Source organism: Ambystoma mexicanum, chromosome 7q (genome assembly GCF_040938575.1).
Source record: "Ambystoma mexicanum isolate Mex_15411 chromosome 7q, UKY_AmexF1_1, whole genome shotgun sequence".
Classification (NCBI taxonomy): Eukaryota; Metazoa; Chordata; class Amphibia; order Caudata; family Ambystomatidae; genus Ambystoma; species Ambystoma mexicanum.
In genome coordinates this window covers 787,632,527-787,659,270 of record NC_090941.1, presented here as the reverse complement: position 1 = coordinate 787,659,270, position 26,744 = coordinate 787,632,527, and the positions used below count along the sequence as shown (strand labels likewise).

The 26,744-nt window shown below is 45.6% G+C and overlaps 1 protein-coding gene across 3 annotated transcripts in view; it reads left to right on the top strand.

The window, feature by feature from the left end:
* Positions 1-26,744, top strand: part of DYNC2H1 (dynein cytoplasmic 2 heavy chain 1) — a 3,314,293-nt gene that overhangs the window by 2,430,138 nt on the left and 857,411 nt on the right. For all 3 annotated transcript variants that reach the window (XM_069639013.1, XM_069639012.1, XM_069639011.1), the window contains one exon: positions 26,224-26,343. In XM_069639013.1, coding sequence (XP_069495114.1) covers positions 26,224-26,343 — 120 coding nt within the window. The remainder of the gene's footprint in view (positions 1-26,223; positions 26,344-26,744) is intronic.

The following is a 26,744-nucleotide window of genomic DNA, read 5'->3' as shown; positions in this document are numbered from 1 at the left end:
GATTTAATTGCACCCGAATCTACCATAAATATAAATTGCTTGTTTACGATTTACACCTCCCCCAACGGCTCCTCTCCAGGGTGTGCGATTGTCAATAGGATTGAACACGCGAGTGCTTCCTGTGGGCTGTCCTAATCAAAATATGTATTCGTCCCGGGGAATGAAAATGGGCTGCCCCATCATTGTAGCTCCTTGGAATGGGGCACCTGTTCCCCTGCCATCCTGTTAAACTGTGTTCCCTCACCCTGCTGTAGTTGTTGCCCCAGCCTATCAGCCCCATAAGGGAACTGATTTTGACACCCTCGCCCAAATTGTTGTTGTCCCTTTCCTTGAGGCTCTTGGAATCCCTGGTCTGGAGGTGATGGCCCCTAATTAAATCCCATCCCAGGTCTGTTCCTGCACTCCCTTGCAAAATGCCCCCATCTCCCACAATACCAGCACTGTGGTGTTCCCAATCCTCCTCCCCGAGGCCCTATCCCCCCAAAGCGTCCTGCTCTTGCTCCTCGAAATCTTCCTCTTCCCTTTGGTGCTCCTTCATACTGCCACTGTGGGTTGGGGTACTGCCCCCCCCCAAACTCCCCCATTGTCCCTGTCCTCCTTTGCCCCATAGTGCCGCAATTGTGGCATTCACAATTTGTTGAGTGTCTCCTGTCCTTTCCCCCTGAACCGGTGCCGTCACTGGTGCTTGGATGACAACCGTATTTAGTTTCTTTTCCACTAGTTTTGCCGCTTCTGGGTTGTCTCCCTGACCCACTCCTTGATTCTCTTATAATGGTGGACTATTATACTTTGTATCTCTGCCCACCCTTTGACTTCAATTCCCACAATTGTATCTAGTGCCTTCTGGACCTCTTTTTGTAATCCCCTCTTTACGATAAAATAGAAAAATTGTACTGTCTCACCTAGCCACGTTTCCTGTAACTTAAGAATAAACCTAACTGGATCCTCATCATCACCCATTGTGCACTCCATTAAAGAATGTAAGTCAGGGGTATCTGGGTACATCCTTCGTAGGGCATCCCATACCCCTGCCCTTGCCTCCTTGAAGGCTGCTCCATTGTGTTCATTATCTGCAAGACTTACCCCAGAGTAACCAGCCCTTGCCCATATGTCCTCAGCCTGGGGTCCCCTACTATGGCGACCAGTAAACTCTTAAAATCTCCTAGTGCTGAGGCTACCCCTGCTGTTTGTTTTTTCAAATTCATAGATCCATTTACTAGCACCGCTATAAGCTGGGGGAGAGCTTTAATAACATTATTTTTGTCCATTTGAGGCCATGGCAAATACTGAGTTATCCCTACTCCTTTATTTATATGATGCATCTGCATATCTACTTTGTCCTCTACCACTTTTTTCTTCTGATCTTGTACTATCACCATTAAATCTGGTCTCTTTCTTGGTCTGTCCCTCCTCACGGCCTCCTGTGGCAGGGACGGATTTCTCACTGCCTCCTCTCCTTGATCTCCTTCTTGCCCTGCCTCTTCATTATTTCTACCACCTTGATCTTCCCTTCCATTTTCCCTTGCTTGTTCTACTTCTTGTTCCAGGACCGTCCATACCCTTTGCCCATTATCTTTTTCAACACAAACATTTGTTATTGCCCCAGGGTTGAACCTAAACGAAACATCTCCTGGCTTCCAATACCCTATTTTCTGCACCGGTACCCTTATTTCTGGTGATACTTCTTCAGGTTCCTGTAACCTGACCAACCTTTCCCGCAATGCTCTTAGCTCATTGCTTATATCTTCTTGTGGACCCTCTGGGTACACTGATGCTACGGGCATTTCAGCGCTTGTGGATGGGTTATATGGAGGTGCAAAAGCTCTTGAGGCCCCCCGCCCCCAGTTGCTAATCCTGATAATCCTGTTGACACTCTACCACTGGAGGCTTATAGACTGAGTTTGTATACCCTACTGCAGGTTTCGGCGTTATGCGGTATATTCCCTTACGTTGGATCTCTTTTTCACTTTCCTGATCTTCCATATCCTCAAATACTTGCCAGGGATCTAGAATCTCTTTTCTTTTTTTGGGATTTGTTCCCTTTACATTTTGCTGCTAAAAAGATGGACATTTTTCTACCATGTTTCTGTTATGGGGGACTTGCTCTGGCCAGGAGCAGGACATCCCCACTTCCTTTGCTTCTACTATCCATTGTTTATTTGTTCTGTCGCAATACAGTGGCAGAACCCTATGCATGTGTTTTATTGGACTTTCTTACTCCATAATGTTGCGCGCGTCCCTAATGCTTCACTTAGACCCTACTGCTATGGTGCGCATGCTTCAGCGTTTTACACAAAAATACAGATCAACCTACTTTTTCCCCCACCCCCCTTATACTTTTCCACTTTGATTTCACACACACACACCACGACTTATCCACTTTCCTTCCTTTTTAACCACAAAAGACAGCAAGAGAAAATATGCAAAAAATAATTGACTGAAATCCAGGCCCATTCCTCTTACCGAGCCACTACTGTTTTTCCTAATACCCTTTGCAATTCCACCTTTCCCAACATTTTTTAATATACTTAGGATCCTATTGCTTTTACCGTCTTAAAAGAATAATGTGTGGTGCTTCCTTCTCAACCTGTTATGGCTGATGATCCCTTACCTCCCAGTCCTTATAAGCTGGGGCTCTTTCCTCTCAGTATTTATACGCTGATGTTTTCTTTTTCCATTATAAAAAGTAGAAAATCTAAAATAAGCGACAATTTCAATATATAACCCACCTCCTATCCAATCTAGTCCTTAACACATCACTTGAAATCCTATTCCATAATACATCACCAAACAGTCCTATTCCATAATACATCACCAAAAAGTCCTAATCCATCTATTCCATTGACCTTGTACATCATCCACATCTCCATACTATCATTCACATAACCATACTTTCATACATACATGTTCCCATGTTGTTATCACTTGCAAGAGTATACTTGCATGCGCGTTGTGCACTCAAATTTCCTCCATTACAAAGCTGGCCTATCGTTCTCTCTGGAGCCACGCCATGCTTCAGTGAGCAGAGAGGATTTCTTTTGAAATGGCTTCTACTAAAACCGCTCAGGGTACACGTCTTTTTTTTTATTTGGGGGACCGGTCTCTGTAGATGGGCGTGACTCCTGGTGACTGGCCTGGGGCTTCGCAAAGTACGGGGGTGAAACTGAGATCACGTCAAGGGGTCACCAAGTAATGGGAGCCCAATTTACAGGGATACCCCTTAATTATACGGGTACCTCTAATCACGCTCACACCAGATTAAAGTTCAGCCCTCCAGGGAATTAAGGCCAAGAGTCTTATCTTGCATGGATAACAAGTTTAATATTTACAGAAATGAGGATGGTGGGCAAAGAATTCTGCTCCCTGAACGGCATTCTGTCCTTAACTGTTCCAAGCTCCTCCATAGTGGTGCCAGGCAGGAGCCTTATATACTGTTAACTTGGTCACTGGATACTGGCATGGCTCATTCAAAACTGTCTTTCTTCCCTATAAGGGGTGCTGCAGTCTTCCTTCCTTCATGGCCGGGTTTCCGTTTAGGACATACTACTTAACATACTGCTAGCCTATGCAAAAATAGACTGTAGTTTAATTTTTCCATCATTTTGCTACCCATGAACATTTATATATAAACACAATTTCCCGTCACGCTCTCTATACTTCACTCATATTCATATTTTTATCTGGTTCAGTAATTCCCCTTAAAACCTTGTTTCCCCATAATTCTGAATTGTGTGCATGAGCCTTAGCCTGCCTGGGCTCTTTGACAGACAGAAAACAGCTGCTCAGCCACTTTGTGTGCTCTGCCAGAGCTTAGCCTCATTGACGCAACACTGCATGCTCTGCGATCGATTTTTAGCACAGACCACATTCCTTTTGGCACAGAGCTTGCTGCTCTTTATCCTGCTTTGAGAAAAACTAAATAGAATTCAACATTTTACAAATGTATTCAGCTAATAGTTATTTGCACCTTATATTTAAATACTAACTATCTTCATTTAGTGCCTGGCCACAGTTGTGTGTGTGATTATATTTGCATGAAAAAAAGTTTTCTCAGTGCTCTAGTTCTTAGAAACAGTCAACAGAAGTCTTGCCTAATTGTAAAAGCGCTTGGGGGTGCAGGAAGGCGCTAGCTCCTCCCAACATTGGCAATAGGGTTTATAACCAACTTTGCTTCTTAATTTCTCTCTCGGCTTTGCCAATGTTGGTTCTTATTGACTTGCTTTAATATTGCCTTCTCTTGCTTTTGGCAACTACTCCGACCTTGGTAAGTACAATAATATCTTTCTTGTCTGTCCCCAAAGTTCTTATTATTCTGCCACCTTAGCTGCTTAGTATCAGTTATGTATTCATAGTGATTTATCATTCTGCCACTTCACATCCTTTACATCAGTTTGGTAGTCAACGTGATTATTATTCTACCACTTCACTTGTTTAAAATCAGTTCAGTATTTAAAATGATTAGACTGGATCAGCAGGCGATCACGGAGCATTCCGGGGTCACACAACACTAGTGAAGTCACTGGATACCGCATACGCGTCTGCTCACTCTGCTGCCTTCTGGTCTTCTGCTTCCTCTGCTCCGCTCAGTCGGGTAAACTGGTTCGTTCTACTTTCCGCAGCTCACGTCAATTAGAAAAGGATCACTCCTCGCTACCAGGACGCTCCGGTTCTATGCTGCCACCAGAGTCCAACTTAGAATGGGGGAAGCTTTGCAACTTCGCGCTTCCCGCCCTCTGCATTCACGGTCTTCAGAGGGAACGCTTTCAAACACAACGCTTCCTGCTACACAACCTCTGGATTCAAGGTCTTTGAAGATAAAAACCCTCTCAGAACCAGCATCCGCTCTCCTTCAACTTCTGCTGCAACTGCAACATGGAGTTACCTCAATCACTCCACCTCCCACTACTGCTCTCTATGGCCAGCACCTGAGGGGGACTTTTATGCCTTCAAGTCTCCCTCAGGTGTGGGTCATTACCACTAATAGGCTGCAACTTGCAGTGCTGTGCCTCTGCAGCCACCTTCTTCGTCCCAGTACTTTGGGCGTTGTGGGACTTTAAGTCCCCAATGATCAAATAATCTTTTCTAATGGAAATAACATTAACAAGTTCATTTCTCTCTTTAATTACATTCCTTATACGAGTATCATAAGGATTCAATGAAGGATTCCGCTTTACAGAGGAAATGAGGGTTTTGCAGATCAAAGTTTGAGCATTGTTAATACTCAAAGACTCATCTTTAAAATTCCCCTACGAGTCATATGAGCTTCCACGTATATAAATGTCAGTGATTTTAAAAGGGGGTTTCTTACTCCCAATACATAAATGGTTATGATTGTTTCACCCCATTAATATAGTTAGCTTTGGGAGATAAAAGATCTCTCTGAGAGCAAGCCATTACATATTTTGGTATCCCCGATATTTCCTTCTTTGAGGAAGACAAATATTGTGTCTCACCCATTCCCCTGGAGCCCTTCTCCTTGCAAGTGATCATCCCGGCTAACACCACTCCCAGGGTCAGCATCAGGAAGCTGCTGCCTTCCCCTGGCCACCTCGGAGGAGACATTAGGTAGGGTTTTTGTGAGGACTCTGCAGGATTTGCCACAATGCCCCTGTCATGATGCCTGCCCCCGGGAAACCAGACCAGGCCCAGCAACCCCAGAAGCAGGCATCATGCCATTTGGAGCAAGTCCAAAAACCCCAGCTAGGGGCTGTTTAGGTGCAGTCCTGGCGCCTATGGCGCCATGCTCATAAGAATAGAGTCAGTCCTGGCGCCATGGGCGCCAGGCTCATAATAGAAAACCTACCTGATGCAGACCATGCTGCAAACTTACCTGATGCAGACCATGCTGCAAGAAGCCACAAACCAAATGAGGCTTAGGAGGGACTATTTTACCTAAGGGACTACTTCTTACTCGGGTGGGGTTGTGGAAGAATACTTACCTGGGACTACTTCCAAGGCTATTTAAACCACGCTCGGACAGCAGCACACGCTTCGCGTTATTCTGCATCCAGCAGCGTAACGCTCACCGTGCCTGCAGCAGCTTCCAGTCTTCAGCCACGCCCGCCTCGAGTCCGGAGCTCCTGGAAACAAGAAGAAAGAAGGAGGAAAGGTCAGAACAGGAGTTTACCTTTAATCCTTACCTGAATCCTGATCCATCACGCCACGGAGCTGGAGAAGAAGTCTTTGAAAGCGCCTTACTTCGCATCCTGCAGCGCCGCGCTGTACTCACCTGCCTTGCAGCACTTCAGCATTCCATCACGCTCTTCTCCATCTCGCGGCCGCTCTCTGACACCTAAGGAGACAAAAACAGCAAGGTGAGCCAAGGGGATACTCTAAGACTGTACAAGCTACCCCCAAGACTTACCTGATTTACCACAGGGGGTACTTACCTCATTTCGGGTCGGCGCAGCCTCCGCTGCATCTCTGCCGTGCCCCGGCCCCTATGGGGAAACAACAGAACAGCAAGGCGCAATAAGGGGAAACCGATTTTTTCCCAATAGACTTACCAGGTTTTACCGCTGGAGGCATCAATCCCCAAGACCTCATACCACATCAGCGCCTAAATGGGGGAAAAGCCACATGTTATACATTGACACCATTTTATCGAACTGAGCCGGATAATATAAACCCTTACCTGCATCTTACCGGTTGCCACGTGGAACTCTTCATAAGGGCAATTCAGCAACCTAAAAGGAATTGGACAGAGTGAAGGTCAGACGTTTTTTGAACTCTTACGAACTACAGACTTACGGCGTCTCGCCAGCATTCTTTGAGTCAATACCGTTCTGGAACTCCCCAACTCCTCCGCGCCAGTGAAGAAACTGGTCATCTACGCGCCCCTGCGCTCGAAGCAGGATGGAGAGCTCATCTTTCCAAACCATCAGGTGAGAGCATAGAGGGAATCCAAAAGTGACCTGTGGGAAGAACTACGGGAGAGGGGAAGGTGGGGTTAGCGCTCGAACTCCACAGGTGGTTAATTCCCTTTCTCCATTACAGAAGGATATTCCTGCGAGTCAAACAAACGAAGCTGGGTGGGCCAGTCCAGTCCATCATCTCGGCACTACGCTTGTCACTGGTGGAAACAACAGCTGGCCAGTTCAGATCGACGCCCCCGTGGGAGCCAGGTGAGCGTAACAGCCCCGTCCTTAAATGTTCAGTAATTGTCCGTTTCCCTGTTCGGCTCAGAAGGGTACAAAACCACGTCAGATGCATGGGCCTTATATGGCATTCATCTGAGTTATTGTCTCCCACTCATCCTGCACACCTCAGACATCAGCCCACCACCCTGCCCCGGATTCCATCCTCTAGGAGGAGGTCAGTTATCTTCTGTTAAGGAGCGCAATAGAACGGATTCCGTCCTCAAAACGAGGCAAGGGGTGGTACTTCACTAACTTTCTTTTTGCCGAAGAAGGATGGGAGCTTCTAATGGATTCTGTAACGATTCACTAGATGTCACTTCTCCCCGAGGGGAGCCCTTTTCCATGGGGCCAGGGAGGTGAGACCGCTACCCGATTTTCCCCCTGGGGGTGGTATAATGCCGAAGGATCTCATGGGGAGGGCTCCCCCGACCCCCCTCTGGGGATAAGGAGAACCATCTAGGGTACAGCCTTTACAAGAACATTATACCCCCACATAGTCTAACCTCTCCTTCCACTGCTAACCTCTGTGTAGACAGTAGATATACTGGTATATGGCAGAGTGCCTCAAGGTTCTTAAAAATACTGAGATGAAATAGAATGACAGGAACCTAGATAATCCAAGCACTGGGACAAGTTGGCCCTGCAGAGTAATGAAGAGGAAACCTGTGAAAGATAAAGGACTTGTAGAGTGGGCTCAGACACTGCTGGCAATATTGTATAAAAATCAACAATGGACTAAGCACTTGGTCTCGTGCAGCCACAGAAGACTGCAGGTGCGCTGCGTACCGAACGCTGGAGATACAAACCTGCATCGCTGATCCCGAGGAAGAGAGGTCCAAGGACGCTAGCGGTCTACCGCATCTGATAATCGGAGCGTCTGCAGGAGCAGACCTGTGCCCAGCATTGTTGAGTGGAGGAAGGTGCGCAGAAGGTAGCCGGAAATACTGTCGCACAGCCACATGGGAAGCAAGATGCCGGAGAAACCAAATGCCTGCCATCCCAGGAAGCCCCGGCGATGTATCGAAATCCCCAACAAGTTAAAGGGTGGCACAGGAGACCCAGAGGGGACGCGTTGTGGCTCACGAAGCGGGTGCATGCAGTTGTCCCTTGGCCGCTTTGCAGTCGTAACGCTTGGGTGGCACGGCAAGGGCAGGAACCCTACAAACCTTCTCCTCTCCGCAGTAACAGAATGAAACCCATTGATCACCAGGAAAGAACTGAGAGACCCCAAATACCATAAAGAGAACTTGAGAAAGAGATTCCCTCATGACAGTAGGGGAGATAAGCCGACTGACAGCCAAAGGAGGGTCAGGGACCCTAAACAATATACAAGTCATATTCCTCATGGAAGTAGTTGGCAGGGAAGTGAACCAAGTGGGCCAATTCAAAGAAGTGAAACCAGGGTCTGGGGCCCAAAGCAAGAAAGTGATACAAGTCGTCTTCCTCGTGGCAGTACTTGGTAGAGAGTGAACAAAGTTGGCCAGTCTAAAAAGAGGAGAAGCCAGGGTTGTGGACCCTCCTAACACGTAGAATTGTGTGTTGTAGCTGTGAAGCCTAATGAAAGGAACACCAGGGGGAGGGAGCCATTCCCCTGGTTGTAAAGAACAGATAACATACCAGTAGAAAAGGGAGTCATTCTCCTGGTAACCCGGACGAGAGGTAAGGTCCAACAAGGCCTGGGGACGGGATTAATTTCCCCGGGATAGCTGAAGTCTGACGTCAGGAGTAGGGAGACATTCTCCTGGCCCACCAGGAAAGTATTGTTTGGAAATTCACCATCAGGGGAAAGAAGTCATTCCCCTGATATAGCCTGTGAGAAGGTATGGTCTGGAACTTTTTCATCAGAAGGAGGGAATCATTACCCCTGACACCTTGAGATACAAGACTGTTCTAAGATATTGGAACTGTTCCAACAAACCAAGAACTATAATCCTGGGACCAGAACAGTACTGCCTTATTCTTTAGCTTCTAGTGTAAGGGGCAGAAGCAAGTTTTTTTGAACCAGGACAGTGGACATTTTTGAGTTGACAGACATCCTGACATTCACCATATCCCTTTAGTTTAGGCAGGGATTTCTTTCTCTTGTTAATGCAAAGTCTTTAGGCCCAAATATGCCACCTTTGTGTCAGTCTCCTTCTTCTGCACCCTTGCAATTCCTTCCTGCAACTGATTCCTCATATAGGACATTCATATCACAGTGCAGCTGTTCTTCTGCAAACTTTTCCGCTGCCAGTGGATGCTGGGGTAGGGTCGTGTCGTTTCCAGTTGTGTCGTTCTGATGATCGAACAGCTCTGCACGTCAGTCCCTATCAATGGCACTTTTCTTCCTCCTCAAAGAAAAAGAGCCACCTCTCTAAGGGTTCTCCAGAGCGGTCGGCGTAGGAACCCTTCCTCAACGAAGGAGGAATGGGAACGTTTTCCCCTGAAGATGCTTGACATCGTTGCCAAGACACCGGTGGCTCCGGCCCCAGTGCCTGTGGTGCAGGCAGGGGGCGCCGCTGGCTTTAGCTTTGGCTCCAATGAGTCCCACTTTGACTTCTGCGACCGGCAGGATACCCTTGGACGACCACTCCTGCACGGTAATGGGCTCGGACCTGGTCCAAATGGAGAGCGAGATCACTCAGAGCCGTCAGGCTCCTCCCGCAGGGTCAGCTCCAGCGTCTTTGACGCTGATCAGCGCTATGGACTCCGCAGCTCTGCTGGAATGCGTCCCACTAACCAGAGACATTTGTGTTGAAAATGTATGACATTTACGACTAGGAAGGCAACCAGATCCCATTTGGGCATGAGCCCATGGGTTCTATGGTAGAGAGGGACCTCACTGAGGGGGTTCCATGGGAGTGACAACATTCTGGGCCTGACTGCTGACCTGCAAGGGGCCAGCGGCCTGGACACTTCCCCATAGTTGGACATTCGGCCAGCACCAACACCAGATAAACCTCAGGATGCTTTTCAGTGCATGATGGCAAAGGTGGCCGATACACTGGTCTAGAGTGCAAAATGAACTCTACGACATTCAGTACAATAACCCTCAGAAAGAGATGCTGCTGCACTTCAATGTGGTGGTGGAGGCCCCAGTGTTGGAAGTGTGGGAGAAACCTGCCTCTGTTGCCCCAGTGGACAGGGATCTTGCGAGGAAGCACTGTCCTGCACCATCGGACCCAGCTTTCCTCTCCCCCCAGTTATCGCCTGAAAGCCAGGTGGTACAGGCCACAACGGCAAGCCTGAAAACCTCTACTTTTACATCCCTTTCCCTTTCACCGGACAGGGAAAGCAAAAGGCTGGACCAGTGGGTAAGAAGGTGTTTGCGTCAGGCAGTCTGTCACTACAACCCGTTAATGCCTCTTGTGCCATGGTGAAATTCTCCTTTGGCCTCTGTTCGACAGTAGCCAGTGTGGCGGAGAACATCCCAGGGGGTGAGATGAGGGATGGGTTTCTTTCCCTGATCTTGGATGGCAAGGAGGCGGCATGGCACATTTTGCAATATGGCCTAGACATGGCGGACTGCGTGGGTAGGTCCATGGCCACTAGCACAGTGGTCAGGTTGCCATTCATGGTGAAGGACATCTGGGTTTGCAGCCAACGTCCAGTCGAGGCTTCTAGATATGCCCAAATTCTGCAAGCCCTCAATCTGCAGGACTGGTTGGTTTCCCTGAATCTTCAAGAAGCCTACTTCCATGTGTCGATTCATTTGAAGCACAGGAAGTACCCGAGATTTGTGGTGGGCCAACAACATTACCAATTCAAGGTTCTGTTTTCACCAAACTGCTGGCAGTGATAGTGTCACGACTTAGGTGGGAGGGCATCCATGTCTTTCCTTATCTGGACACCTGACTCGTCCGTGTTTGCTCACCGCAGCTAGTGTCGGATAATATACTCTGCACCTACCCTTTCTTGTACAGTTTGGGCTTTTCCCTGAACTTCCAAAAGTCTCAGGTTCTGTCGTCACAGTCTCTTTGACTTATCGGGGCAGTCTTGGAGACTCGCCTGAGGCAGGGCTTTTCTGCCCGAGGATTGAGTGGCAAACATCTTCCGGATGATCAATGTCCAACCTTCTTGAGGTCTCGAGTCGGGTGGCTCAGGACCCAGCGTTAGGGCGCCAGGCGAGACATTTTGCTGTAAGGCTCTTTGTTTTGGTAAACTTGGCCCCAGTTGACTTTGGTCACGGACACATCTCTGACCTGTTGGTCTGCTCACTTGTCAGATCTTATGGTGAGCGGACTGTCGTCTCCCGAGCGCATCAACTTGCTGGAGCTGAGATCGATCAGGCTGGCCCTGGTCACTTTCCTCCCCTCTGTAAAAGGCAAGACTGTGTAGATCCTGACGGACAACACAGTGGCCATGCCTTAAAAAACAAGGTGGGGTGGGGTCCTTCACTCTGTGCAGAAAAGCAATGAGACTGTGGTTCTGGGCTCTAGAGAACAGCGTCTCCCTGACGGCGGTTCATGTGGCCAGATGGGAGAACATCACAGCGGATGCATTGAGCAGACAGACCTCGGCCTCCCACGAGTGAGAGCTCTGTCAGGAGATCTTCTCTCTTTGGGGGACTCCTCTTGTGGACCGCTTCACTTTCAGTGTCAACAGGAAGTGCAAATTGTTCTGTTTCAGGGAATTTCCTTTTCATGGAGTTTTGGGGACTGCACTGAGGGACGAGTGGACTTTCAACCTCCTTTATTCATTTTCATCGATCCTTGTCAATGCGCTGGTTTTCAGGAGACTACGTCTGTTCGGAACCACCCTAATCCTGATTGCTCCCGACTGGGCCCAGAGAACATGGTATCCAGAGTTGCTGGACATGTCCATCTGCCCTCCATGGCTCCTTCTGAGTAGAGTTGACTTGCTCTCCCAGTCGGAGTGGTCGGTTCTCCATCCGAACCTCAGCAACCTGAACCTTTAAGCTTGGCTACAGAGAGGTTGAGATACAAGGAGTGTGACTTGTCGGATGACGCCCTCAATGTGCTGCTCTCAGCTCAGAGACCCGCAACAAAGTCCATTTACACCTGCTGATGGCGTACATTTTCATTGTGGTGTCGGGTGAGGGACCTAGATCCCTTATCCTGTCCTTTGTCCCCTGTGTTGGATTTTCTGCTTTCTTTGGCCAATGCGGGCCTACTGATTGGCACTGTTAAAGGGTTACCTCACTGCTATTTCTGTGTTTAAGAGGTCCCCGAAGCAGGGCTTGTTTTTCGCAATCCCCACTGTTACGCAGTTATTACTGGGTTTGTGTAACCAGTTTCCTCTCTGCCATTTTGTGGTTCCGGAGTGGGATTTGAATTTAGTTTTAAAATTGTTCATGGTTGCTCCGTTTTAGCCCCTTAATTCCTGTTCTATTAGATTGCTCATCCTTAAGGGGATTTTCCTGGTTGCCATCACTTCCGCGAGATGGGTGAGTGAGCCCCGGGCAATGTCTTTTTTACCTTCCTATTTGTTTTTTTTACCAAATAGAAGGTGATTTTGTGAGTGAGGTTGATGGTGGTCTCGGATTTCCATCTCTCTCAGAAGATCCATCTTCCTGTGTTCTATTCTCCGTCCCACCCTTCCAAGGCAGAGAAGCGATTTCATCGTCTGGACCCGGTACGAGCCCTTAAGTTCTACATCTCTCATACTCGAGATGCTAGGAAAGATGACCAGATGTTTGTTGCTTACGTTGCTGCTCATGCTGGCAGGGCTGTAGCCAAATAGACCCTGTCCAGGTGGATCATTCTCTGCACTTCAGAACTCATTCTACCAAAGGAGTGGCTGCAAATGTCCAAGATCGGGAAGGCCGATCTTGGACATTTGCCAGGCAGCAGCGTGGACATCTCTGCACACGTTCTCTAAACATTACTGTTTGGATTCCTGTGCGGGCCAGGATGCCCGTTTTGGTAGGGTGGTCCTTCAGTGTTTTTTTTTGTTTAGGTGCTGTCTTTGCTTTGTTCCCTCCTCCATATAACCAGGGTTCGAAAGTGAGGGGAGCTGGGAGCTAACTAGCTCCTGCTTGTAGCCTAGGAGAGCCTGGTTAGATTGAAACCAACAGCTACCAGGAGCTACTTTTGGCTCCTGAAGCCAAGTGGTGCCTTACAAACTTGCATATGACACATTAACTAAGCATTTTATAATGTTAATAAATAAGAATTATAGCACATCTAGTACACATCTAAACATCATCGATCATACATAATTGGCAGAAAGTTAAAGTGTGCACCTTATGTGGAAGGTAGATTAGCTGTGCGCTGGATACTCGCTTCTGGTGCCCCAGCAGTAGCTCCTGCCTACTGGGTGATGCCTGACACCCAGGAGCTGGTTTTAGCTCCTGCTCCTCAAATCTCAATTTCGAACTCTGATAAAACGTACTACTTTGGCAATTTATCATAGATGAGGAATCCATGGCAGGAAGGAATCCATTAGAAGAACAAATTACTTCTGGATATTGTTTGTTCTAATAGATGTTCTTGCCATTTGATTACTTGTCGTATTACCTACCTGCTCCCCCCTTTGGGAAGCTAGTGCACCACCAGTTCTACAGTCCCTCAGCGTCGGAGTACTAAGGAAAAAGAGTGGAACTGAGGTCATGGGGCACGGCACCACTGCGAAAACTGGCCCAGATGTCTTTTGTGGTGCAGGCGGCGAGAGGCGGCGGGGGCACCCGACGCAGAGGCACCCAGCATCCTCTAGTGGTGGAAATGTTTCTGGAAGAACAGATGCGCTGGGATATGAATATCATAGATGAGGAATCCGTGGAAGGAACATCCTTCAGAAACAACATATTTACTAAAATACCTTAAACAAGCGGATTGCACTCCAACATAATATGTCTTACAGATTTGACCTTTACGTCACTACAAAACCTACATTTCGAGTCGCTAAGCTTTTATACCTAGGGAGAATTTCCTTGGTACAAATAAGATTCCACCGAAACTGAATAATAGTCATTTAGGAGGTGTAATTCAATTCTGGCAAGTAGTTTGGTAGTGACTACTTTTGCCAAGAATTTGCCAATAAACATGGGGTTCGTAATGGGCCGGTAGTTGGCCAGGTCGTCTGGGTCTAGGGTTGTTTTTTTGTTTTTAAAAGAAGTCGTATGAGACCGGTCTTGAGGGTGTCTGGGAATTACTCTTCTGTGTGGAGGCATTAATGATGCTGAAAAGTGCATTTAGCGCAGGGCCCATCAATTGTTTAATGATGAGGCCGGGATGATATCAAACGCAGGAAGAAGAGGATCCAAAACGGAACCCTCCCGTCCCCTGCACATCTTCAAATTCCGTTTGCATTAGTAAAGATAATTTAATCGGAGAACACATATATCAGAGAAGGTTAAGTTCAGTGTGGGTGGCTGACGCGTTTTGAGATTTCTCTCTTCTTCATGAGCCGAATTTTGTTTTGACTATAGATAGAAAATAAAGGAGAGAAAAGAGCTCTGTAAGCATTGTGTATGTAAAGCCAATGAGAGACATTAGCACATGATCTGGCAGTTTCTGGCGAGTTAGCGATGACGTTCACACTATGTATAGATATATACAAAGCCACTAGTGAAAACGGATATGGTCATCACAATAACGGGTCATGCGGATATTCTTTTAATAGAGTATCCGGCTCATACTGTGTGAGACTTTGATAATTGCTGGATTATCTAATAACATCCCAATGTAGAAAGTACATATTACAGAGAATTAACACAGCCTAAAACTCAGGGGGTGGGGAGGGGTATGCTGAACTCTCTGTTTCCTTGTGACTCTTAAAACATTTGAGGTGTGTGTAGCCAAATCTAAATAGTGGAGGAATGAGAAAACCCGTGTTCTAGCAATCGTTTGCAACGTTTCTTCTCTTGCTCAACTGTACCATGGGGCCCTGCAACCAGGGAATCGAGATTAACTCATGTATGGCTGAAATGTTGCAATATGGTATTAGTTGTAAAGAAGAGGAGACTCACCCTAGTGGAAAAGATAAAGGCCAAATGCGTAAACTTTCAGTATACACGCGGAAGTCGTAAGAGGGCTATAATGGATGGACCAAACGATGATCATGTCATGGTGGAGTATTCGAACTGGAAACAAAATGAAAAGGTGTGTAAGAGGCAAGTAAAACATTGAGAGCAGTATGTATGTGCTGTCAAATTGGTGTGGTCAAATTTACTCACTTGACTGCTCGCACGGTCCAAATTAACAAGATGCGGTCGATCCAGCAAGGTGGGCTTTGTATGGAGCCTACCGCGTGGGTTACTAATGGTGACAGTTGCTAGGGGGAAGACGCCGAGCCCAAGGCGCGCGTGCCTGTCTAAAGCAGTTCAGAGCAATCGTGGTTGGTAACAATAAACGACGGACTCGATTGAAAAGCGGTCATATGCCGCTCTGTATTGTAGCCAGCAGGATCCATTTTGAAATGGAGTCATACTATTAGCATCTCTATAGATCGGACGAAAATGCCAAGGAAAAAGTTACTTATGAACGTTCAAATAATGATAGGTGTATGTTAGAAAGGAAATGTGGTAAATAGGAGTGAGAACAGAGTAAAAATTGAAAAATAAAGAAAGACGAGTTATGCACTCAAACGAGATGCAACTAATGGAGCTTGAGTTAGGCTGAAGAGTAGGTATTTATGAGCACTAGTTATACTGAGAAATACTCATTACGTGTTTATAGTGGCCTGGAATTTACAAAAAATCTATACTGGATAAAAGTAAATGGTCGTCACCAGACTGAGACAGAAAGACATACTTTGTACATTGGTGCACAGAAATGTTAATTTCAAATGGTGTGCACATTAGCAAGTGCTCTTTCGCTCACGCTAAGATCCTAGAGTAAGGGCAATACAATAGATGGTAACATCTGTTTTAGACAAAGTCAAGGAATACCCATAATAAGAAACACCAGTCTGAGGGTAATAAAGGGAATTCATGTCCATAAATCTATTTAGTCATCACGATGGGGGTAGTATTTTAACATGCCATACAAGTGTGAAGAAATAGGGTGCGGGATGCTCAATGATGGTGTATATTCACGACTAGAGTGAAATTCACACAAAACATTTAAGTGAGAATTCTTTGTTGAGCCCCCTCGGGAGTAGTGTATCCAAGTAGTGTATCCAGTATTTTTCTCTACGGGATAAAATTGCTTGATAGTTACCACCCCTGTGCGGTTTTTTTACTACTTCTAGGACCTGAAATTTGAATTGAGCCACGGTGTGATTATTTTCAGAAAAGTGTCTTGCAAGAGGTGACTTCATGTTTTTACATCTGATGTTCGATTTGTGCTCAGTTAGTCTTTCTTTTACAGGTCTCGTAGTCTGCCCCACATATAATTCATTGCAGGGGCACCTGATGGCATAGATAACACCTGTGGACATGCAGATTGCATAATCTCTGAGTTTAGTTTTCTTCCCTGTACATGGATGTGAGACTGTGTCTCCTTTTACCACATTGTTGCAATGGGTGCAACATAAGCAGGGGAATGTCCCAGTCTTCCTTGTTTTCAAAAACATTTGTCTTTAGGGGGTCTCTCTGCTCTAACGAGCGTGTCTCTGAGATTGCGACCACGTCTAAAGGCCATCATGGGTGCTTTTGGAAATAACTCATGTAGCATGGGATCGTTCGGTAGGATGCTCCAGTGTTTTCTAATGGTTTTACCCACTTGGAAGCTTTGTCTAGAGTATTTGGAGATGTACAGTAGAGGTGTATCTTTATCCTTCTTCCTTGATGTTAAGAGGTGATCGTTGCTGATCAGATCTGATCTTTGTTTGGCTTCATTGAGAACTGAATCCGGATAGCCCCTTGATCCAAATTTGTTCAGCAATTTAGAGCATTCTGTGTCTAATCCCGCTGGGTCTGAAATGATGTGTTTAAGCCTTAAGATTTGACTGACTGGAAGACTCCTTAGCATAGATTTTAGGTGGAAACTTGTAAAGTGTAACAAATTGTTCACGTACGTTGGTTTATGGTATACCGTGGTGGTAATGCGGTTATCTTGAATCTCCAGACTTACGTCTAGAAAGTGTGATGATGGTGCTCCAATGTCCATGGTAAATTTATTACTGCGATGCACTGAGTTTAGATGAAGTTCTTCTCGGGTGCCACACCAAATGCCGAAGATATCTATGTAGCGTTTCCACATTAGTATCCTGCAGGACCATTCTGGATGGTCCAATACGTGTTGATGGTCAAATCTATACATAAATGTGTTCGCATAAGCTGGGGCCATGGAAGAGCCCATATATGTCCCTGTGGCTTGGAGATAGTATTTACCTTGAAACCTGAAATATCTATTAAACAGTATAAGATCAAGGAGTTTCAAAATCAAGTTTGAATTGCCCCTTGTAGCTGACGAATTGGAGTACAGCCATTCTACTGCTCTGATGCCTTCCTTGTGTGGTATGGACGTGTATAAACTACACACTTCCATACTGAAAAGAATGCACTCTGTGCTCAGAGCTCTGACGTCTTTGATGCAGTTCAAGAAGTCTGTCGTGTCTCTGTCGTGTCTCAGAGATATGTTGGAATCTCCTGGACTAGTGGTTGCAGTGATCTATCAACATATATTGCTAGGGGGGGTCAAAAATGCTGTCTGACCCACCCACTATAGGCCTTAGCAGAGGGTTAGTGGGGTTTTTGTGGATCTTGGGACAACCATAAAAGACAGCCATAAAAGACAGAAGTGATGGGATGGTGGTTTGTCAAGAATTAACTTATTTTCTCATTGATGCAGTCACAATCCAAGGCTTCTTCAATGGTTCTCTCAATGAGTGACTTAATCTTGTGTATCGGATCACTGTCCAATTTAGTGTAGGTGGTTTCCACATTTAGGGGTTCAAGACACTTCTTTGTGTATTCCTTTGTGTCCATGACTACAATCGCTCCACCCATGTCCGCGGACTTAATGGTCAGTTCCTCATCCTTAGCTAGCGTCTCAGTGTGCTCCAGTTGGCACTTATTCACATTAAGTGGCGTAGTCTTTTGGAGGTTGAGTCTTTCTAAGTCAGAGATGACCGTTTTTTCAAACAAGTTGAGCATCGAATTCTGTGTGTACGGGTCAAAATTACTTTTGGGACGCAATTCCAATGTCCCATTATCTGAGGCTGTCTGTTCCATGTCCGTTTCTGTTTCAAAGAAAATGTTGAGTCTTAATTTCCTTAGTAGTCTGTGGAGACAGACCTTCTCTTCAAATAATGTTGTGTTACTGGTTGGTACAAAGGATAATCCTCGATTTAACATGTCCAGTTGACCACTTGTAAGATTCTTGCTAGATATGTTGACTACCAAGTTTTCAATCATTTGTTTTTTCCTTTCTGTATTCCTTTTCCCTCTCCTCGTTTTTCTTTTGGTTTGTCCTATGTTCCTAAAAAAAACACCTGTTGCACTTGGGCTAGTTGTCGTTGGTGGTATCACTGGGCTACTGGGAGTGGAGTCTTCTGGTTCAGTGTTTTCACTGCTCTTATCTGTAGGTCAACATCTTTCCACTGGTTGAATAGGATCACTGATGATACTATTGCTGCTATCGCTGTCAGTGTTAGCTGAGTTTGGATGGTGAGATTTGCTTTTATTTTGATTACGATGATGATAGTATTCTTGCCAGTATATACAATTTCGTTCAGGTAGTCAAAAGTGTCTCTTTTAAACTTCCTAAGTTTTCTTTGTTCGATTTCGCACTTGTATCCTGTTAGTTTCAAATTGATGTCTAGTTAAAGGTCAGAGAGTTCTTCAGATTTTTTAAACTCACTCAACTGTGTCTTGAGGGTGGTGATTTCTGTGTCTATTGATGTCAGAGACTTTGAGAGTTCTTCAATTGTCAATAATATTAAATGTAGGGAACATTTATTCAAAATCTGATCCCATTTTTCCACAAATTGTTTATTTTCACTACATAAGGTTGGTTGCAGATATACCCTTAATCCTCTAGGTATTATTTGAGATTTGTGATATTCCACCAATGTGGTGGCATGCAGCTTTTGTGCAATTTCTCTCCTAATGAGTTTTTCAAGCCGAAATATGAATCTATCTGGCTTAACTTTACTCTAAAGATTTCTCTGTGTCTTTTCTTATCAAGGACAGTATGCGTGCTGCTTCATCCGCACCAAATGCTGGTGTTGTGGATGATATTGTCAGAGTGTGCCATAGGTTTGACGGAGACTATTGTTTTTGGGAGGTCCTGGGAGAGAGAGGAGAGAATTGGATCAAGAGGGGCTGGGTGCAGGATCTGATGCTGTGGGAGGTTGATTCGATGATCTGTCAGATTTTGTCTACTTATTTGATAGTTGTTCATTCTGTTGCATTTTCATGCGTTTACGGCACCTCTGGCGTGGGTTTGGTCAATGCATTTCTACTGCATAGAGGTCTTTGCTCCAGTAAGGAGCTGCTGCAATGGTGGTGGAGTGGTAAGCAGCTTTATCCTTGGTAATCCGAATCCGACGGTTGGCGCAAAGAATATTTGAGGTTGGTGAGTGTTAGGGAGAATTCTCTCTTAGGCTGAATTTCCTAAACCTAGTGAGTCCCCCAGCAGCTTTGCTGGATTTCTGGAGTTTGTTTTTTTCTCCTGCCAAGAGTGAGACTCTTTTTCTCCCATTCTTGGACATGATTTATGGTGTTCCTTTGACTGTTAATGTGTTTTTATGGGCTATGGGGTCCTTTACTCCATAGGGTCTCATGTGTTTTTACTATGTGTGTTACACAGCACCTTCCGTGCAGTGACCCAGGGGTGACATAGTGACACCCCACCATAGACTCCATACCCTGGGACTGACTACTGTCTCCCATGGCATGTAAAGTCACCATTGGCTTTACTAGTCCCAAATTATTAACAGAAACCAGTACAAACCATCATATTGTGGACGTACTGGTCGGGGCAATTCGATTGCCCCGGGGTCTGTTAGTCGAGAGGGCACGTCTCCGTCCCCCCTGATCGAGTTTTGGCTGGTGGCAGTGGATACTACTTTTTATATTCGACCGCGAATATATCCCTATGGGATTTTCCCATTGTTCGAGGCTACCAACTTTAATTATTTAATTCTCATAGCCTCGAACATACCGCCGGTTTATTTAATTAATATTAATTCGCCGGTTGGTATTTTTTGCCAGGACTCGATTCTAAAATGGCGTTTGTGTTCTCTTCTGTGACTCCAACCCAAGTCGAGCCCTTTGTTCCACTTTTTGGCAGGCTTCTCCACAGAAGCCTCCAAAAGTGGTGCCACTCTGTCTGGGTACCACAGGGGGTGTGGGAGGTGGTTTAGGCACCCTGGACTGAGTTACCTTGGTAACTCAAGTCGCACTCTTGCGTGATTGGCCCAAGTGGTGAGCCGGCCGTCTCACCACTTAGCCTAGCTGTCAATCAAACATGCTGAGTGAATGGGGGTGTGCTGCATAAAAGCAGGGCTTTGGAGACTGGAACTTCAGAAGTCGCCACAGGACCTGAGAATCCGACGAGGGAGAAGCTGAGCCGACCTACCATGACGACACCACCGGTGGAGCCCTGCGGAACCGACTCACCACTTCCCGACGACAGAGAAGATCTCCCGGCTGGAGAGGCTTCTTCCCCTGACTGGTGGGCACAACCAGTTTACCTTCTTCTCTTCGCACCCCAGACCGGCTTGTGGTCGAATTGCCCGTGCCAAGCACCCCGGCAACCGGATAGCCACTTACCACTCGACCGCAAATCAACGGACCGCTCCTTTTACCTGAGAAACTCCGCGGCTGGTTTCTTCCCTGGCAGTGCAACGGACTCCTGTCTTCCTCCTCGACGAGATCCTCTCTACCCCCGGACGAAGCACCGACTTGCATCCGCTGCCAGGAACAACTGCCCCCGCTGGAGCATTCTCACCACTTTAAGGTACCATGTCCGCCAGGCCTCCCTTTCTAAAGATTGCTACAAGGTAATAATAATGCCTTAACCTTCTGGACTGGGCTGGCCGCCTTGACCCTCTAACTGGTCCCTTTCTTTGGTCCAACTCCTTTTTGAACCGTTACAAGACTTTTGTGCACTACAACCGTGTGACCTTGGACACATTTCGTTTTGATCCTCTTAAAGCGGATCCGGCCTACTGACTCTAAACTCACGGTGTTACTTTGCCTTTCTCTCTTGTTGTGTTCGTGAAAAAGTGTTGGGATTTGTTTCAATTTATTCTTTGCTTTTCTCTCCCTTTTTAAAACGAATTATTAGAGTGCCATCTACGTTAAGCGCTCACCGCTGTCTGAAAATAAGTGGGGCTTTACTTAAGACTTGTCTAATATTCTTTTAAGGGAGTGTATATCTTTTAGTGACCGTGTTTTTGGATTGCTTACTATTAGTGCCTGTGTGTTTTTGTAGATGTGGTTTTAAATAAATAATTATATCTCTTTTACACCAAGCTCTGGTCAGTGTTTACTTGTTCTATTGTGTTCTTTTGACCTATTGTGAATACTCTGTATACTGTCTAACTCTTCCTGAGGGAAGTCTGACTGCTCAGCCACAGATACCAAGTGAATCTGTGTGGTACAGACTGCTACCAAGTGGGTTTAGTGCCAAACACCTGTAGTCCTAAATCCTTTGCAGTGGTCCCAGAGGGAACTGCACAGGTTTCTGCCTAACAGTGAGATCTCAAGGATTCAGGTTTTTGTGACATCATATCTCTAGGGCTCTGATTGAGCGTTTGTTGGGTGCAAGCTCATGGGTCTACCAAGGGGCAGAAGGTTTGGTCTTAGTGTGGCTGTTTTTAGGGAGACATGAGTGTCTATCAATTTCATAACCTCAGTTATAAAGCCCTCAGCGTTCTCCATTGACTGATGTAAACATTTGAATTCATTGGTTAATTGGTTTCCTGTTCCAACTCGGAGGAAAGAAAATTAAATTGGTCTTTTATACCCTGCTTTCTGCTGGAGTCCAGCCTCTAAGCGCGGGACTGGCAATCAAACCAATGCTACTCAGCACTGGGTTGCTTCCAAGACATGCACATTGCCCCTGAGCTATCCTCCCGGTCTTTAAAAGGCTTGCCACCATCTTGGATTTCCTTCAGTTGGTTTCCAAGTGCATAAAATGGTGTTTGTCTGCTACTCTTCTCTGCTCCTACTTTATCTCCTGCCTGGTCGCCCCTTTGCTGTGCGCGTCTCTTTCCATCAGCCCTGCGAATTCTATGTTCTGGATGTTGTCGGCGGAATGAGACTCATGACCGGCATCGCTCCTTGTCTGCTTGGTGTGCTCTTGTGCTGAAATTTTGAATTCTGGTACTTGTACGTGACAAGAATGAACTCTGGCAAGAAGAGAGACTAGAAGGCATGATGCAGTAGACCGTGGTGCCAATATTTGAAGCATATTAACGCATGGTCAGGGGGTTCAAAGACTGGGGCCCCTTAACTCCATCACCCCACCTCTGGGATGCATTGGCTCGAGCATATGCCCAGGTAGGCCACCTGCCCAGGTTGGTAGGGGTTTGTGTTCCTTCTTGATAGTCATGCCCCTGACCCTGTCATGTAACGAAAATACTTTTGTGTCCCCTCTATTAAAATATCTAGCAACTGAGATTGTTTTTTGGTGGTATTATGGAAGCTACCTTTGGGCTAAGTTGCTTATTACAGAGCCACCATTATTAGATCTGTTTACCTATGGAAGAGGACTATTTGACTATGGTGGTTGCTTGTTACACTATTTAGCTTAGGTATGCATCATTTTGGTATTGCATGTGCATGTGACAACATGTTTGCATTAGGAAAACTGAGAATGCCTATAATAATACCATACTCACTTGATGCTCACAGGTTAAAAAAGCCTTGGCAATGCCAACTGTTTGGGCTTTTGTGTAGGCGTAGGAAAGGCCCTTGCTAGGCACAGCCGTAGTGGTATTAACTACCCATTTTTGGTAGCAGGTGCAAAATGGTGCGAGTACATGGACATCTAATACCAGTGTCTGGCAAAAGCTTAAAACGTATGCACAAGCCAAAAATGTTGGGGTTGCAAATGCTCGTTTTTAACAGGACTTCAGTGAAGGACACGCAAATTGCTTATAAATAGAGTTGCGGAATGCAGGCCTGGTAAACCTTTTTATTACACCAAGTAGCATGTTTATAGCTTCAATTAAGTCTTTAGCTCTCAGAAGAGTGCTTTGAACAAACACCTGCAGTCACTTTGAGTGCACATTTTGATGGCAAGGCTTGATTAAAGCGAACTCAGAGATCCCATGAGGAGGTGTTTTGGGCGTGCAAAGGCAGGTGCTTGGTGGGATTGGCCATAGAGATTAGCAGGTCCATGAACAGTCAATGGGTGGGCAAATAGCCTTGTACACTAGGTTTGTTGGTATATTATTACAATAATGTGTGGCATACCATTGGAGAGTTTAGAAGTTTGTCACTATTTTAAAAAATAAGGTAGCATTTTCAGTCTTCGCTTCAGCTGCATCTACGCAGTGACTTTCAGTCAAGTTCATGCAGAACGCACCATAGCTGCATTTTCATTCTAATTTCTACAAAAGTTGATGTTTGCATATCTGCAAACCGTGCCGTTTACTTTCAAAATCACTGTTCTGTCTTTAGCAATACAATAGTACAGGAAATACTGCTGGCGAAGTGTTAACATTCCATTTCTCTTTGCACATTTTTCTGCCATGTGTTCATTGTACTCTTGGGTTCTTTGTTTTGAATACGACAGTCTAAAGCATATATAAACTTGGGTGGAGATCACGGCCATCCTATTGAATATTTCAAGACAATATAGAATGAGAATGCAAAGAGAAACATTAGAGCAGGTTTTCTTTTCTTTAGATGAGCGGAAAACACAGAATTTAATACAAGTCATCATCGACCAACCTTATAGTTGCAGCAAACGACAGGCTGATAATCTTAAATTCAGTTTTCTGCTCTACGAATGTGAACTAGCTTCAAATTTATACAAGTGAAGTGACACTTTGACTGACAGTGAGGCGGCCTGCTGCCTGACCGATACAAACGGAAGTAGATATTAAACCCCTTGAGTAACACAGGTGTTCAGTGTCGGGCAGTCCCTAACTTCAAGCAAAGTTTATATTCAGTGAGCCCAGGCAGCCACAGCCCACAATCCCACCTTACCCCACTCACCACACATCCTGCTGCTGTGACTATGGCTTTTTCACTGCACCACTCTTGGTTCAATCTCTGGACTGGCCTGATGGCGCGTGGCGCTTCAAAATTTAATCTGGCGCTTGGCACAGCTGACATATACAGAACCTTCATCAAGTGATGTCCTCGTAGGCGTGACAGGCAGTCACTCTAATCCCGCTGCTGCACACGGGACTGAGCAGCGCATAAACAAGGCGTAACATACCCACCCATTGCCCCACCCCGCACACCACACATTGAATTTGCATTGGATGAAGAAAACAGCCAGTGGATAGTGAATGTGTGCATGATTAGTAGCAGGCCCTGGCTTTGGATTGGCTCGGGTCTTCTGCCAATCTCACTACGGTTTACAATACTGCGCTAGTTGCACATGGTTTAGAGGCAGCGGCGCCCAACCACCAATGCCCCACTTGTCTCTGAAGTGAACGCTGAATTACGCTATCTGCGCAGTGCCCTTCAGCTGTGTTGTGCACATACAGAGGCGTTCCTGGTATGGGACGTGCCGCGTTAGCTCCTCCATAAAGTACTAACAGTGAAACTCCTTACTCCTGATCAAACTACCTTAAAGAGAACACATTACCGCAGCACTGAAAATGCTACACTGGCTACTAATAAAACAGCGAATAAAGTTCAAATCAATGTGCATAACGCACAGAGCAATCCATGGCCAAGGAGCAGAGTTCCTAAAAGAGAAAATAAACGTCTACGACCCGACAAGACCACTCAGATCAAGCAGTGACTTCTGCCTTGAACCAAAACCATACAACTAAAGAAAATTCTGAGGATACTCTTTCTCTCACCTGCACCAATAACCTGGAATCAGTTACCAAAAAACATACGCAACACAAGGGATCATCTTCAATTCAGAAAACTACTCAAAACTTGGCTCTTTGCTCTAGTACCAGAAGGAAACTACTAGGAAGCATATACGCAGCAGGAAACAAGCATTCCAGAGAGGGAAGCCATCATCCCTAACTTAATCTTGTCTTACCGGAGGACACCATGTCCACATACCGCTAGTCCACAGAGGAATCATAGGTAGGTAAGGGCCCCACACGGGAATGGGCAGGGAGGGACCAGAATCCTCTAACATAAGCATCGCCAACCACAGGGTGGGGGAACAGGCCTGCTCCCGCCAGATACACAAGCGACTCAAGTAATACAGAGGAAAACTGCCACCCCTCATCATACCTGCCAACTAGGCGGACAAACTACAATACCAAACTCACAAGATAATCATAGATGTGGAGCAAAGACACGCAAACACAAAGAGTTATATAAAAACCTGCTAACCCAACTCTAAAACCTCAATTTCCACATAGACTTCTCATACAGAAATTCACACAACCACTTCTTTGCACAGCAATCCGCACGTACTTCACCACACTGCAACAACAAACAACACATAACCCGGATCAACAGCACATGGGAACTCCCACCGGCCCGGTAACCGCACTCAAGCTCAACGGATGGTGCAAACCAAACTGAAACTGCCAACAGGACATCACAGCTCTCACTCTCCTATTCCAACTACGCTGTACTAACCCCTCTACCCCTCCTTTTTAGATCCACCAGAGAATCTGGCACCACTCTGGTGGTGACAGTGCACGCTACAAATACCTTTAACATTACAGACCCTCATTCAAAGCCCATATTTGAAGCTCTTATGTTAAAACTCTTAAACAGTTTTGGCTTAAAGGTAGCGCTTTAAGCGCCACCTAATAGCCCAAAATAAAAACAATATACTGAAGGGAATCCATTTCTTGTCCAGAAAATTAACATGATTTAAAGAAAAATGTACTTGATGGAAACTGGTAATTAATAATACAAGCACATTACTTGACTTGCTATTAAGTCATGATATGTTTAACAATGGAGTGCATGTTAAAAATTGATATGTTTTAGAAAGCACACATTTACCAACATTTAAAATCTTGTTTATCAATTCACAAGAGCCAACCTATGACTTATTAAATGGCTTATTGCAACATAACAGTATCATTCTAATGTTATATGCAACACTTGTAATAGTTATCTTTTTTCTCCTTGTCTTGCACTTAGCTTCTAGCTTTAACTATCCAGCATGAGAAGCCAGACCTTGAGGAACAGAAGACAAAACTATTGCAGCAAGAAGAGGAGAAAAAAATCCAGTTGGCTAAACTGGAGGAATCGCTACTGGAGGTACAAACATTTTTAAAGTTTTCTACCTATTTGCTTCGTTTCAATCATGTGTAAGAAACGTGCTGCACATAAATATAATCTTGGATTGCTCATTGAGCACTTAATCATCCTGCCTTCTACAGTACAACTGTCTGTTTTGCTCAGTCCCTTTACTCTGTCTTCATCTCTAAGTTGATCTGTAATTATCAAATCTGCTTTGCATGATGTGTGTGTTCCTCCTGCCTGTAATGTCTGTGTACAGTCCCACACTATTTTGAAGAACTCTACTGAGACCGGTTTCTCTATGCAATTACATTGAGTGTATTTGAATCTGATGCTTATCAAAACATTTTTGTGTGAATGCAAATCTTCCAGATCGTACATACTATAACAAGTACATTTGTAGAGCTCACAGGCACTAG